The sequence below is a fragment of the Prionailurus bengalensis genome, chromosome A1 (genome assembly GCF_016509475.1).
Source record: "Prionailurus bengalensis isolate Pbe53 chromosome A1, Fcat_Pben_1.1_paternal_pri, whole genome shotgun sequence".
Lineage (NCBI taxonomy): Eukaryota > Metazoa > Chordata > Mammalia > Carnivora > Felidae > Prionailurus > Prionailurus bengalensis.
The window spans coordinates 240,315,773-240,330,933 of NC_057343.1; the positions used below are offsets into that span (position 1 = coordinate 240,315,773).

At 61.6% G+C, this 15,161-nt stretch overlaps 1 protein-coding gene across 1 annotated transcript in view; it reads left to right on the top strand.

Annotated features, from left to right (window-relative positions):
• Window positions 1-4,548: 4,548 nt before the first annotated feature.
• LOC122495858 (probable palmitoyltransferase ZDHHC11B) overlaps window positions 4,549-15,161 on the top strand; it is a 37,808-nt gene continuing 27,195 nt past the window's right edge. The window contains exons 1-4 of the mRNA XM_043601892.1: window positions 4,549-5,786; window positions 9,911-10,086; window positions 10,532-10,633; window positions 13,406-13,530. Coding sequence (XP_043457827.1) covers window positions 5,574-5,786; window positions 9,911-10,086; window positions 10,532-10,633; window positions 13,406-13,530 — 616 coding nt within the window. The 5' untranslated portion in view covers window positions 4,549-5,573. The remainder of the gene's footprint in view (window positions 5,787-9,910; window positions 10,087-10,531; window positions 10,634-13,405; window positions 13,531-15,161) is intronic.

The window sequence follows — 15,161 nt, forward strand, 5'->3', positions numbered from 1 at the left end:
CCGCCCGCAGTGTGTCTGTCTCTCTTACCCACCCTGCACAACTTCCAGGTGGCTTCCTTTTTGAAAACAGAATTGGAAGGGCGCCTGGGCGGCTCTGTCGTTTAAGCGTCCCACTCGTGATCTTGGCTCTGGTCATGATCTCCCGGTTCGTGGGTTCAAGCCCCATGTCGAGCTCTGTGCTGACAGTGCGGAGCCTGCTTGGGAGTCTCTCTTTCCCCCTCTCTGCTCCTCCCCTACTTGTACGCACGTGTGCACACTTCTTTCTCTCTCAAAATAAACTTCAAAATATTAAAACAAAACAAGATTGGAGCTTCTGTCACCTCACAGGGCAGAGTGAATCCTGGGGGAAGGGGGTATGTGTGACAGAGGCGGTGGACAGCACGACGTCCCCCGGCCCACAAGTGCCACGGGGTGGGCCAGCCCTGCTGGCCACTGCCTGCTGCACTGGTAGGGCGCCTTGGGAACCTCAGGAGAAGGGGAGCAAAACATTGCATAGCTGAGGCGTCAGGAAGCCGTGGCAGGTGCCAGCAAAGGAGCAAGTCCCCAGGAGGACAGACCCCACGGTCAGGCTGCTCCTTCCTGGGTGTGTCACACACAGCCGTGAAGGGGGGACCTGGAGCTTGGGGCACCTCCCTGGGCTTGCTGCCCCAGGAAAGCTGGCAGGATCCAGGTCAGAACCCACAGGTGCTCTTGGTGGTCAGAATAACTGGGGGCAGGTGGCCTGAGAGGGGGAGTGTCCCTCAGAGCCACAGTGGCCACGTGTCAGCCATGGATGCACGGGAGCGCCACAGCACCTCAACGGTGCCGTTGACTCTCCGGGGAGAGGCTGTCTGGGCAGACAGTGCCAGGTGATGGGGGTCCATCTTGCTGCCTTTTCTGTGGGAAGCCACACTCCAAACAAGACCAGTGAGGTGGAGAGTGTGCACATGTGTGAGTGTTGCACGCTTGTGCAGTCTCGTATGTGCATCTGTGTGCACATGAGTACGTGTGACATGTGAGCATATGTGTGAGCACGCATGTGCACATGTTTATTCTGGTGCACGGGTGTGCACATGCACATTGTGTTAGCGCACGTGTGAGCACGTGTGTGAGCATGTGTGTGAGTCTGTGTCCGTACATGTGAGAGCGCATGTGTTGGCGTGTGTGTGTTGGTGCCTGTGTGTGTGCACGTGAGTGCCAGCGCCTACCTGTCCCGCACTCCACCTCACTCCTCCGCCATCCCTGCCCCCAGCCCCAGTGCTGACCCTTTGGGGGTTGGGTGCTTAGGTGTGTGCACAGCGGGATTGCAGCAGGCCCGTAACAGAGCTTGTGAATGACCTTCCTGTCAGGCAGGTTGAGGATCACACTCGGTGGAGTGCTCTGTGCACCCTAAAAATAGGGGGGAGTCTGTGTTGAGGGAAGGGGACACTGGGCTGCAGTAGAGGGGACAAGAGTGGGTTGCAGAGTGGGGCCCACAGCACGCCTGTCCCATTAGAAGTTCAGGGCATGCATTTGTGCATGGGAAGAGTCCTGGTCGTCCCGGGCGGGGGTTACGGCTCTGGTTTTTAGTCTGTTTCTTAGTGTTGTAGCTTCTGAAGTTTTTCTCATGGAGCGAAGATGTCTCTTTTGGAGGCACATTTCTCATAGGTGTGAGTGGCTGAGGTCACCGTGGCTCCAGGTCAGCCGGGAGGCCCGACCAACCTGCGGACTCGGGGGACCCCTGGGGTAGTGCCTCCCCTGCCCCACTCCCTGGTGCCTCTTTCAGGGTCTGCCGAGTGGAAGGGTTGAGGCCACAGGCCCCAGAAAAAAACCCCAGCGAGGGGCCAGCAGCCTGCACGCAGGCGTATCTGGGGAAGCACGTTCTGTGCAGAAGGCCGAGACCTTGCTCGTCTTCATTTAGCGAAAAGCACTTTCGAGCGCTGTAAAGACTAAACTTTGCCGCAGCTTGAGCTCTGCCAGTGGGAGTGGTGGCCTCACAGCCGACACTCACATGCCGTGTCAGACGTGGCCGTTCAAAAGTGAGTGCGCTGTGGGAGGCCTGCACTCTGGCGGGTGCCCTGCCCTGAACTTGAACTGTGTTCAGTTACTGGCATCTCCCACCATCCGCGGCCTCTGCCGTGCGGATGGCTGGGCTCTTGGGGGTCTGAGACCCTGCTCAGGCAGCCTGTCGTCTGCCCTGGGTCTCTGGTGGCATGTTGGCCTGGCCCGGGGGAGCGCTGTGGGAGCATTGCGGCTCCAACACGTCTCACACCAAAACCTGGACTAAACCCTTAGGAATGACGAACGTCAGGAACTGAGCTTGGGCTAAGAAGGGACCCAGGCCCCACCGAGTCTGCCCGAGAGGGAGATCGTTAGGTTCCCTTCCTGTGGCCTGAATCCGGAGGACCAGTCCCGGCATTTGCAGAAGGAGTGGACGGGGGCCTGGCTCAGATCTGGTGGGGGGGTGGTGGTTAGGAGGTCGTCTAGGGACAGTGGTGGCCGGCAGGCCTGGGCACAGGAGTCCCTGGGATGTTCCAGGTGGAGGTTAGCACGCAGCGCTGTGCGGGCGCCAGCCCGTGGCTGCCCGCAGGCGGGTGCTGGTGTACAGGGCCCAGAGGGGGCAGCCACGCTCCCCTCCCCCGCCCGGCCACCGGCCTCCAGCGCCCTCATTCCCTGCGGCCCCTCGTCCTGGGCCCCGTCTCCTCTCGCCCGCCTGTGGTCAGACAGGGCTGCCAGGATCAGCGTCCCTGTCATCCCCAGGGACGCTTTGCTCCTGAAGATCGCTCCGCACGGCGTGTTGGGCCAAAGGGGGTACGTGTTGAGGATGCGGAAGCCCAGGTAGTCAGGCTGGATGTAGGACTGACCCAGACCAGAAGTTGGCCCCGCCCCGGCCACGGGGGCCTTCTGTGCAGGGTGTCCCCAGCTGGCTGTGGGGGCCCCGGGCCTTCTCTACAGGGTGTCTGTAGCTGGACCTGCCCTGCCCCCCGTTGGCTGTGGGGGCCCCAGGGTGGGGCCGGCCCTGGCTTTATGTGGCGCCTTGGGCTCCATCATTGCCACGGCAACCGGGCCTTTGTTGTTTCTCAGACCTGGGCCGAGTGAGACTGTGATCCTCAGTCCTGCCTGGACTGTTAACCAGGAAGGAAGTGGAGCGGGTTCTGTCTCCCAGCAGAGGTAGGTGTCTCCTGCTTCTACTGTGACCAGAGAACTGAGAAGCACAACCTGTGCGCATCCCCAAGCAAGACACAGAATGAAATAATGATTCAGGGGCTGTCAGGACCTGTGTCAGGTTTCAGAAGGTCACGTTTGCCAGGCTGTGATATCATAAACACGCAGGTGTGCCCAGGACGGCCTGTTCAGAGAGCATGGTGTGACGGTGTCTGTCTGGCAGGGGGCAGGGCCACCATCCACAGTCACACTGGGCCAGTGCAGCAGCCTCTGCTCGAAGCTTCTGTGAGTCGGCCATGTTTGTGTTGGGGACGTGGAGGTGACGATGGTCTTGTGGGAGCATTGCGGCTCCAACACATCTCACACCAAAACCTGGACTAAACCCTTAGGAATGACGAACGTCAGGAACTGAGCTTGGGCTAAGAGGGGACCCAGGCCCCACCGAGTCTGCCCAAGAGGGAGATCGTTAGGTTCCCTTCCTGCAGGCTGAATCCAGAGGAACAGTCCTGGCATTTGCAGAAGGAGTGGACGGGGGCCTGGCTCAGATCTGGTGGCAGGGGGGTGGGGGGTTAGGAGGTCGTCTAGGGAGTGACACCAGCACAGGCTCCAAAGGCAAGAGATGGCCATTAGCGGAGGGGCTGGGGAACGACGTGGCTCCAGGCTGAGGAAATAGCACGAGAAAGGCCAGGAACGAGAAATGAGTCAAGAAATCTTGTGTGCCTAAGCTGTGAGAGTGTGTGTGTGTGTGTGTGGTGTATGTCTGTGTCGTGTGTGTGTCTTGTGTGCGTGCTGTACGTGTGGTGCATGTGTATGTCTCTGGTGGTGTGTGTTCCACGTGTATGTGCGCTCTGTGGTGTGTGTGTGTGGTACGTCACGTACGTGGTATGTGCGGTGTGTTGCGTGTGCACGTGTGTTCCGTGTGTGTTGTGTGAGCGTGTGGATGGACGTGTCCGCACGGGTGTCTCGTGCACACGTGGAGCCCACGTTAACTGTGCCGTCTGGTCCCGGCAGGAGTCGGGAACCCGTGCGTTTGTTGGTAACTGTGTATTTGTCCTGGTGAGAACTGCTGGAATCTTCTGAGACTGAAAAACCAAACCAGAAGATCCAAGGGGGTGTTCGAGCCGAACACCTGCCCCGCCAGGGGGCCCGGGGCGAGGCCCCTGCTACCACCTGCAGCTGCTCTCTCCAGACAGACACCCCCCCCCCCCCCCCCCCCGGCTCACCAGCGCCCACGTGGCTGGCGGTGCCCGGCCGCAGCCACTCCTGGTGACTGGGTAAGTGTGCACCTCCCGCCGCGGCTGCTTGGGCCGCGTGCGTGGTTGTGACCTCACACTCATGGCGCTGTGGTCCTGCCCCAGGGACCAAGGCTGCGCTCGCCCCCCGTGGAGTGTTGCTCTTGGTGCCACTTTGAGATTGGCTGCAGGGAAGCTTTCGGGGGGCCTCCGAGGAGTGCTGCTGCGGTGCCCCCACACGTGCACTCTCAGTCCCATGTTCCCGTGACACTTTGGCTGTCTTTGTTCGGGTTCAAAGTACTTTCAGAACTTGAAAACTCGCTCTGTTTCAAGTTTTACCAAATCCAATGCCAGCTGCAACCTCGGGGCTTCCACACGTCAGCGATGCCATTTCTGTCCTGGGAAGCCCCGTAGGATGTGGCCCACCCTTGCCTTCCACGGGCTCCTGGGCTGACATGCGCCCTCCCGTGCCTTCCCTGTGCCCTCGTGTCCTCTCCGCACCCCCTCGCTCCTTCGACAAGATAAGTGCCGTCGCCACTGCCATCCTCCATGGCACTTCCAATTTCTCCCACATCCCTGCTTCACCTCCCTGTGCCAAGGTCTGTGGTTACACCCTAGAGCCCACCTCCCCGTTAGTGGGGTTTGGTTTTCAGAAGCATCCTTCCCATTGGCCGGTACTTCCATCCAAATGTTGTTTTCGTGCAGGAATTGTGTCGTTTGTAACACAGGGTGCCTTTCTGTGCTCCAACCCCCGGGGTGCTGGCCTCGCCGTCCATGTGGGATGGTCTCTGTGGTCCCCCAGGGGTCTCACTGATCAGGTAAGCCCTGCCTGGCCCCACACCCCGAGAAGAGTGTCAGAAATCCGCCCTAATGAGGCAAAGTCCCCAGGACCCTCGGCTCTGCCGGGGGCGGCTGTGATGTGGCTCACCTTCTCCAACAGACTGACACCTGGCCAGAAGTGGCCACGGCTCCCTCCCAGCCCCTCAGCTCGGCCTGGGTGTCCCCAGAGTGCCCAGAGACCCCAGAAGCCCCTTGGTCAGCAGGCCTTTGTTCTGCAGCAGCAACGCGGTCTCTTGTTCTGTCCTCAAGGGAAACTTGCAGAAGATTCCCTGAGGATTTCAGCACACAGAAGTGTCGCGTGGTCACAGGGTCTGCTTTTCCTGCAACCTTTTCCTCGGTGTCCCTGGGGGTGGGGGTGGCCCTCCACCCGTCTTGCAGATGGATCTGTGCAGCCGGAGCCAGAGAGGGGCCCTGCGGGAAGCCAGCAGGAAACAGGCCTCGCCCCGCCGCTGGTCCAGAGTGAATGGCTGGTCGTGGCCCCTGCACACCTTCCAGGTGGTGGCCTGGACCATACTGTTCATCTTGGCCTTCGCCAACTTCTGTATCTTCGTCCCCTTGCTGCCGCCTAACTGGAACTTGGTCATCTATGGTGTATCCTTCACTGTGGGAGCAGTGCCTGCTGTCCCAGGGAGGCTCCCCACGGGCCCTGCCCCAGATCTGGCTCGGGGCCCTGCCATGCCTACCAGCCCCCGCTGCGACCCCTGCTCTGCGACCCCGCTCCTCCTCCTCACCCCAGACACCCGCCATGGCCACGCTGTCTGAAATCTTACGTTTGTTCTCGGTGTGGCTCACTGGCTTGGGGCTGGGGCTAAAAGCACAGGAGTGTCCGCTGCTTGCCTGCTGTCAGTGCAGGGAGAGCACGCCTGGGGTCCAGGGTCTTTGGGGTGAGGCAGGCAGCCTGGACGACAGGAAAGGGTCGCACAGGGGTCACAGGGATGGCTCAGAAACTGAAGGCTGAGTCCCAGGGATTCACATGGCGTTCGTTCTCAGGGTCTGGGGTGCCCCATGCGGGCCCCACTTGTCTGCAGGTCTGCAGTGGGCTGGGTCAGGCTGGCTGGCGGGGGAACCACGCCAGGGGTGCAAGGAAGACACCGATTATAACCGTGTCCCTTCTTGCAACAAGTGAGTCTGGTGACGGGTGTTGGCCGGGCCTGGAGTGGCCGAGGCCAGAGAGAAAACCCGCCGGCTGCGAGGAGCCACATAGGCCACAGTGGGGACTGTGAACCCCGTGGTGGCCTTGAAAGGAGGTTCCAGACATGTCACCAGAGTAGGCTTCAGGCCAGGTGGGCGGGCGTTGGGGATGCACTTGGGGCTGACGCGCAGGCCCCGTGGTGGAGCGTGGCAGGTGCAGCCGAGTGCTCCTCCCCTGGCCAGGCGGGCATCGCCAGCCTAGCCCCCTCCTCACACCTCACTCTGTGAGTGACGGACCTCAGTTCCGCCAGCGCATCCGTGCTCTGGGGGCCACCGCTGGCCAACCCCACCAGTGAGCCTGGGCGTCCCCCATGGCCTGATGTGCAAGCCTGCTGCCCCCTGCCCAGAGCCACGCAGCCCCTGATCTGGCCGGCCTCCCCCCTGTGGGGCCCTCAGGGTGTCTGATCCAGCGGCACAGAGCCGAGAATGTGGGTCCTGTGTGTCTGAATGCAGCTGCCCCACTTCTAGGCCTGTGGCCCAGGGTTGGCGACGCTAGGTGGGGCCTGCAAAGCCAACATCCCATGCCCCACATCACCCCATATAACTTGTGTCTTTCACACACACAAGAGGATGGGCAGAAGTCGGCCAGCCTTGTAGATTTCTCCACTGGTCCCCAAAACCTGCTTTGTCGGGATTTTAAATCCAGAATCCAGTCACAATTCACGCTTTGCATGTGGCAAGGGGTCTCCTCTCTCTGTCCCAGCACAAAGGCCTGCAGTGCCCGACCCACGACTTCCTGGTCAGAATGGCGCTCTCACTGGGACTCGCACCACAGCGAAACATCTCCCAGTTCTGAGAGGGAGCCCTCTCTCGTTCTGGGAAGAGAAGCCCTTAGTGTTGGCAGGGGCCAGCTCCGGGGAGGGCCAGTTCCTGGCCTCCTTGCAGCGTCCAGCTGCCCCTCTATCTGTATCCTAACCCCCGTCCCTGACCGTGGGTTTGTTTGCGTTCTGGGTTCCAATCCGTTGTCTCCCTTCTCCCTTCGCCGTGGCTCAGCCTGTTCTGGGGCCTTCTCGAGCTGCCTCGTGTTCTCTGTGCAGGGAGCACTCTGAGAACTCACCTGCTTTGGGGCCCAGAGGGCGCCCTGAGCTCACTTGCACACCCTTTCTCCCAGGAGCCCCTGGCTGGCCCCAAGTCCCAGGTTCTGGCTGGCTTCCTTTCCCCCAGGCTCCGAAGCGCTTGGCCACCGGGGGGCGCCAGCGTCGTTCGGCCCTGCAGGGGCTGCTGCCCCAGGAGGGAGGGCAGGGTCTCTGTTGCACCTCCAGAAGGCAAAGCAGAGGAGGCGGACCCCTGGTTCCCGGCTGACCTCAGAGGCCAGCTTCCCCCACCGCCCTGCCCCTGTGAAGGGCCCAGAGGGTCCCTGTGCTGAGGGACTGGCCTCTGATGTGACCCGTCTTAGTCCCAGGGCCTGCGCCGTGGCCAGGCAAAACCCCTGGTTAGGTTAGCCTCAGTGACTGCAGGGCTGGTGGCGGGGTGGTGGGAGCTCTGGGGGGCGCCTCACCCCTTCCTGCCGCAGAACCTGAAGGACCCGAAAGGAAGGTCAGGAGGGTATGTGTCCTGGGCTGGCGGAGCTGTGTTTACCAAACACAGATTGTCTCTAAGGGGATGAGGCCTCGAGGGCAGGGCCTGGCCTTCTGCATCTGGAGACCTCCTACCCTGTCCCTTTTACGTTTTGTTATTCTCTGCAACCTGAGAGACACCCATAACCCGGGCATCTGAATGTGGGGGCAGAACTTTGGTGTGGTGCCCACCTGCTGACACTTCTCAGCCAAGTGGCTGATGATGTGAACGGCCAGGCAAAACGAGGTGGCCTTTTGCTCACCCGTGACACACCCACGGGTGACCTGTCATGAACCCGTGTTCGTGCTTAAGGGGGCTTGCCCACCACATGGCGGGGGGCTGCCCCTCTGTTCCTGGGGGACACGTTCTGAGAGTGGCCTGGCCACGGCACCTGCAGGGTTGGGACATGTGGGGAAAATCAGGCTCAGGTCAGGGGCCTTGCTGCCTCCAGTTTGAAGCTATAGTGCAGGCCACGCTGCCCCTACAATGTCTCCAAGGGCCCCAACGCCTCAGTCCCTCCCCCATACTTTGCCTGCCTATTTCTGATGCGACAGAGGAAGGGGCCTTCCTGTTGCACCTCTTGTCCTGGGTCGGACCCCTCTGCTCAGGACCTGCTCCCGCTGCCCCAGTAACCACACAAACAGTGCTTGCCTCCAGCCAGCGCCTCAGGCTTCAGGGAATAGGTGCAGGGAGATGGCATACCAGCACTGTGTTGGTGTCTCCAGCTGTGATGGCAAAGCCTGACCAGACCCCCGACCACCCGGCCACAGCCCCATACCCTGAATGGGACAGCAGAGCAGGGGAGGCTCAGGCCTTACCCAGCCCTGCAGGGTCCGGTGGCCACAGGAAGGGCCTTGGTGTCACCACAACCCTTATGTGGCACTGAGTGCTCTGGTCAGTCTCGTGCCCCCGTGCAGGTCCCCCAGGGCCCGGCTGGTTCTCAGCCACCCGTCCACTCACCCCTGGCCTGGGCACCAGCTTGGGCTGATCCTCGTGGCCCTCAGCTCATTCTCGCCTGCCCTCCTCCTGCCCTCCTCCCCCAGCAGGGCTGGGTCCCCATCGCCTCCATGCCTTCATCTGGCAGCCTGAGCCCTGGGTCTGCACATGGTGCCTAGAGGCTGGAGGGCGAGGGAGGAATGAGCGATTTGGGCCAGAAGCAGCCTCCCACTCAGGCTAGTGCATTGTGGAGGCAGGACCCCGCCTGTCAGCCCCAGGCCCGTGGAGGCGGAGGCAGAGGCTGAGGCGGAGGCGGCTGGCAGGTCTGAGGAGGACCCCCCGAGGGGGCTTCCCGCAGGCCTGAGCAGTAGCCCCAGCCCCCTGCTCCGAACCCCCACCCCTGTCAAATCCCGGCAGAACCCCGTGCACCCATGGCCTCGCCTCCCAGGCTGGGTCATTTCCCCCAACCACACCCGGGAACCCAACCTGTAAACCCTGAACCCTCCCATTCAGCACTGGTCCTGGGAAGCAGGGCAGGGCTGACAGGGAGGCGGCTTCCACCTCTTCTGTTTGGTTTCCAAGGGGACAGACAGTGTGTTGGTCCCGAAGGGGAGGATGAGGGTGGGAGCCCGGGGACTGGTTTTACCCTGGGTGCCACGGCGGGAGTGGGTGCCAGAGAGCCTGAGGGGCCTAGGGGCGAGGAGAGACAAGATGGGACCCAGACAGACCGTGCAGACTGGCTGTGTGAGCCCTCCCTGCTCCCCTCCTTCATTTTTTGATGATACACTGTCTTCTTCGCCCGACGCACGTGCTCTGAGCATCTCTGCTGCCCAAAGAACCCCCACGACTTCGGCACCCAGCGTGGTGGCCGCTGGCCCCTGAAGGCCTTCCCTTGCTGCCTCGGTGAAGCGCGGGGTCCACACCCTCAGGCCGCAAGCAGGCGCCTCCAGGGTCCTGCTTCTAGTTTGAGCGGGCACCTTCGCCGTGTTGACCAGGCCTGCCTGCACGTTCCTTGACACACTCACGCCCAGGTGACTGGTGGGCTTTTCTGTTTCTACTTCGTGGTCCACTTGCTTGCTGTTTGCATCGATCCTGCTGAAACCAACGTACGGCTCAAGAACTACTTGGAGCCCGTACCCATTTTTGATCCATCCAAACACACGCGTGTCATCGAGAACCAATATTGCCACCTGTGTGAGGTCACCGTGTAAGTGCCCAGGGTGTGGGGGCAGGCAGCCCCGAGGGCACGGCCCCTGCCGTGTGGACCCGTCCCCTCTCCGTGCTGTGCACAGGCAGGTCCTGCCCCGGCCTTTCTGTTTTCACATGCAGCTGACTGGTGCTGCTTTCCTTGAATGACCAGCAGTGGCCCTGAGACACGCAGGACCCCTCACCCATCTAAGGGCTCAGATGAGTCCCAGCCCCCCCACCGGAACCCCACCTGGGCTAGTCAGAGCCCTGAGGGCTCAGCAGGCAGCCTGGGAGGGAGGCCTGTGGCTCAGGATGGGAGCTGGTGGCACAGTGTGGCAGGCGTGTCTGAGGGAAGATAACCCCCCTGGGGCCTGGTCTTCCCTGCCACCTGTCTCTCCTTTCTGACCCTGTCTTCCTCCCACACATGCTGCTAATGGGCTGCTCATGTGAATTCTTCCTTCTAGGAGCCAGAAGGCTAAACACTGTGGGGCCTGCAACAAGTGTGTCTTTGACTTTGACCACCATTGCAAATGGCTTAACAACTGTGTAGGGGGCAGGAATTACAGGTGAGGGGCTGGAGGGGGAGGTCCGGGAGGGAGGGGCAGAGTCCTGGGGGAGGGAGAGGGAGACCAAGCAGGGAAGAGGGAAAAGGGCATTGCAGGGCTGGGGTGGGGTGGGGGGGTGGACCTAGAAGTGGGGAGGGGTGAGGTCCTGGTGGAGAGAGAGGAGGTCCTTGGCAGGGGAGAGGGGTTGGGTGCTAGGGAAGGGGGAGGTGGGACTTGGCAGGGGGGAGGATGAAAGGACTGGGGGAGGGAGGGGGATTGGTCAGGGGGAGGGGGGAGGGGGCCCGGAGAGAGGGGTCCTGCAGGCTGGGGGCCTCATGGGTAAGAGGGTGGGGGCCACAGGCAGTGGGGGGAGTCACATGCTGTCCCCAGCACAGCGGTCCTTAACGTCTTTCTGTTCTCCTTGTCTGGCTCTGAAATGTGTTGGCCTGGAGCCCCTTCCGAATGTGGAGGCCCAGCCCCATCCAGAGGGGCTCAGGCTGAGCTGACTTGTCCTTGACCCGCTGGCCTGGACCCGGGCGCTTTCTCCTGGGAGGCCGTCAGAGCACAGAGGATGTGGGCCGAGGCTGCACTGGGAGCAGGTGTTCAGTCCTGCACGGGCTTTGCCAGGACCCCATGTGCTAGGGCCCAGGCTGTGAGTGGCCAAGAAAGTCGCAGGGGCTCCCCCAGCTAGTTCAGAGTGGCCTTTGCCGGCTCATGGCGCTGCAAGGGGTTCCGCTGCTCACCCACCACTCATAGCAGGTGTGCTCCGTGCAGCCTGGTCATGGAGCCCGGTCCAGGAGGGTTATGTTCCGTGCAGCCCGGTCATGGAGCGTCATGCTCTGTGCAGCCCGGTCCAGGAGGGTTATGCTCTGTGCAGCCCAGTCATGGAGTATCATGGTCTGGCTCTGTGCAGCCCGGTCCAGGAGGGCCATGCTCCGTGCAGCCCGGTCCAGGAGCGTCGTGGTCTGTGCTCCGGGCAGCCTGCTTCAGGAGGGCCATGCTCCGTGCAGCCCTGTCAAGAAATGCTCCACTTGTTCAGGCTTCAAAAGCGTTGCTGCTTTGAGCAGAAGGAAATGCAAAGCTGTCCTCATTAGAAAAGTCAAATGAGAATTGGGGGCCTGGGAGCCCTCATGTCGCCCTCTCCACTACAGAGGAGGAGCCCCAGGCCAGCTGGAGTGGGGGGGGGCTGCCTCCTCACGGTAGCAGGGCTCTCTTCTCTCCCCCAGATGCTCCTCTTAAGGTCTTGGTGCCACAGGCTGGTCGCCTTGAGGTCTGGTCAGCCGTCGGGGACAGGCGAGGGTGTGTGGCCCTGCCACTGAGGAGGACCAAGCTGACCGGGCCCCACAGGGCACACAGGGTGGAGTTCCGAGGTCCTGACAGTGGCCTCCGGGCACAACAGGCTGCAGAAGTTCCCGGTGGGGACGGCTGGGCCCCAGGAGCCCTCCTATCCACTGGGCAGTGGCAGCAGCAAGGAGTGTGTGCAGAAGTGAGGGCACCATGTGCGCGGGGGTCTTGGTGAGGGCATGACCACCCCTGTCCACGTGGAGTCCCAGACTCCCTCCTGTCCCTTCCACCGTCAGGCAGAGAAAGCAAGAGGAAATGACTACATTTACAAGACGAGTTGGCCAAAACAGTTGGCAAAGTGTGATAAGCTCCTGAGAGGACGTGCCTTCACAGGGGAAGTGCCCGGACTGGGTGCTGAGGCACCACAGACACAGGAGTCAGAGACGACAGCGACGTTTCTGGCCCCGAACGTGCAGCCAGAGTGGCTTTGGCCCTCACCCTGCCGGGAGGGCCGCCTCCGGCCTGGTGCCAGCAGCACCGGATGGCCGAGGGCCTTCTGCTGCGGGGTGGGCCCGTCGGCTGGAACAGCTGCACCGCACACCACAGGCTCCCTGGGAACCAGAGCCAGGTGTGGGGCCAGGTTTGTGCCCCCTGCACCTCGGGGACACACAGGACACGTGCCCTCCAGGGCCTTTGACAAGGGGCCACAATGCAGGCTGCCCTCCACATCCACATGACCCTTTGAGGACATTCTCGTTTTAGCTCTCTGCCTAAAGATGTGTTAAAAAAACAAAAACAAACCTCAAGATGTTCTGGAAAAGAATAATGGAGTCAGATAAATTTCAGCTGGAGAAAAGACATTGATGAAGATTAAACAGTTTCCTTAAATATCACCACGGTAGAAAGCCCAAAGGAAGACCCTGCAGCAGGAGATTATTCCAAGAATTGCTGACCAGAATTTAATTTTTTGATGGTTAGATTGTTCTCTGTGTCCTGAGCACAGGCAAGAGGACAGGAGTGATTCTGGTCTAATGCCAAAGCACAAGATGTCACTTGTGCACAGAGGTGTGCACAGGCCCCGGGAGGGTGTGTGGAGATGATGCACTGTGGGCCGCTGGCCGGCCAGGCGCCCGTCCCAGCACCCCTGCTTCCCCGACCTGCTGGGCTTCCATGCTTCTGGATGGAAGCACAGCACCCAGGATCCCGTGCAACATGGGGGGCAGGGGTGGTGGTCCCGATCCTGACCCGGCGGAGCCCTGGTGAGCAGTGGCGGCGTGCGGAGGAAGCTGCAGGCAGCCCGACCCGCCTGGAGCCTCCGTGTGCCCACCTGGGAGCCAGGCCAGGCCCTTCTCACTGCCGCGTGGGGTGGGAAGGGGGCACAGAAACCGGTGGTGCCCTCAGGGCGTCCCCTGGGGATCTCGGGTGCCAGGAGACAGGAAGAAGGCTGGGCCTTGGGTTCGGGGTCAGGGGCACCTTGCCCAGCCCTGAGTCTGGCTCTGCCCCCCGCAGATATTTCTTCAGCTCCGTGGTTTCCGCCTCGGCCATCCTGCTCTGCCTGATCACCATCCTGCTGTACATCTTCATCCAGTACTCAGTCAACCCGGAGATGCTGCGCACTCATCCCCTCTATGAAAGTACGGCGGGGCGGGGGGTGGGGGGGGCTCCTCTCTGGCATTGCTTTCTCTTGGGTCACTCGTGGTGGTAGCCTCTCCCTCCAGCTGTCTTTCAGGGAAAGCTCTCCTTCTGGGGGATGTCAGTCTGGCCCGCCCCTAGCTGGGTGAGCTGTGGGGCCGGGCAGGAGGGCAGCAGTCCCCCAGGGACCAGAAGGCAGGTTTGGGGCCCCGTGCCCATCACCCAGTAGTTGGTCTTGGCAGGGAGCAGGGTGGGGCAGGAGGGCAGGGCTGCCTGGGGAAGGTGCTGGGTGGTGTGTGGCTGCAGGTGTCTGCTGAGCGGCTCCAGGAACCTGGCCTTGGGAACACATGTGCCTCAAAGGTCTGTCCATCACTGCGCAACCCCGGGCCTGTGACCCTGACCTTATTTGGAGAGAGGGTCCTCCCAGATGTGATTAAGGATCCTGAGATGATCATGGGTTACCTGGCAATGTGTGGGATCCTGGATCCAGTGAAAACATCCTTATAAGAGACTGGAGGGACATGGCCACAAGCCAAGGGGTGCCTGGAGCCCCAGAAGCTGGAAGATCCAAGGACAGATCCTCCCCCATGGCCTCGGAGGGAGACGGGCCCTGCAACACCCTGACTTCGGGGCTTCATCTCTGCTGTTGAAACTGCCTGGTCTATGGCCATCAGTCACAGCAGCCCTGGACACTGACACAGGGAGAACCCCAAGCGGAGCACCACATGTGTCTGTCCTGAGTGTTTGGGGACCTCAGCCCTCAGGGTTCAGAGCAAAGCTTCCTTTCCCGGTCCAGGCCTCTCTCCAGAGCACGTCACGGCCATGCCCTCTTCCTGGAAGGGCACCATGCCCTGTGCACCTTCATCCCAAGGCCTTCAGTGCACCTGGGCTGGATGGGCCGTGGTGGGATGGGCCATCTGACCTGCACCTGCTCCGGAGTGCATCCTGGCTATTTCCATGGTAAAAGGGAACAGTGGGAGTCTCAGCGAGACCCGGCCCTGCTCAGCGGGAAGAGCCGCCCGCGCTCTGCACACAGCCAGCTGGAGGCCTCCGCCTGCCATCCTTCCTGACATTCTCCACACATGGCCTGAGCAGAGGGGCTGGCCGGTGACCGCCGCCTCAGAACAGTCACCGGTGGGCACTGGGGATTCCCTGCGAAGGTCCTCCCGGCCACGGGGCCTCTCATTGCCCCAACACACTCTGAAATGCGGCTCGCACATGGTAAGCAGCAGCCTCAGCGCACCCGAGTTCCATAGCACATGTCCTTACTTCCTCCCAATGTGGGCGTCGGCTGGGCCCTCGCTGCCACGCGCTGGCAGAACAGAGGGCAGCCTGGTCTCCGAAGGTGCTTCTCTCTGGGAACTTGCCCGCTCCAGAACCATCGTGGATGTGCTGCACATGAATGCCTGATGACTGAGGCAATCTCCTGGGTTTGCTGTTCCAGAAGATTCCATGGGGCTGCTTACCCGCCAGTTCCCTGGGGCACTTTGGTCTCATTGGTGGGAATTCATCAAGACATCACCGGCTAAGGGGACAAGCATGTGGCCGGCCACCCCATGGTACATCCAGCCTCATGCACACTGCGCCGCAGCCCCCGAGGCACACAGCGGGCCTGGCAGCCACTTTCCATGCC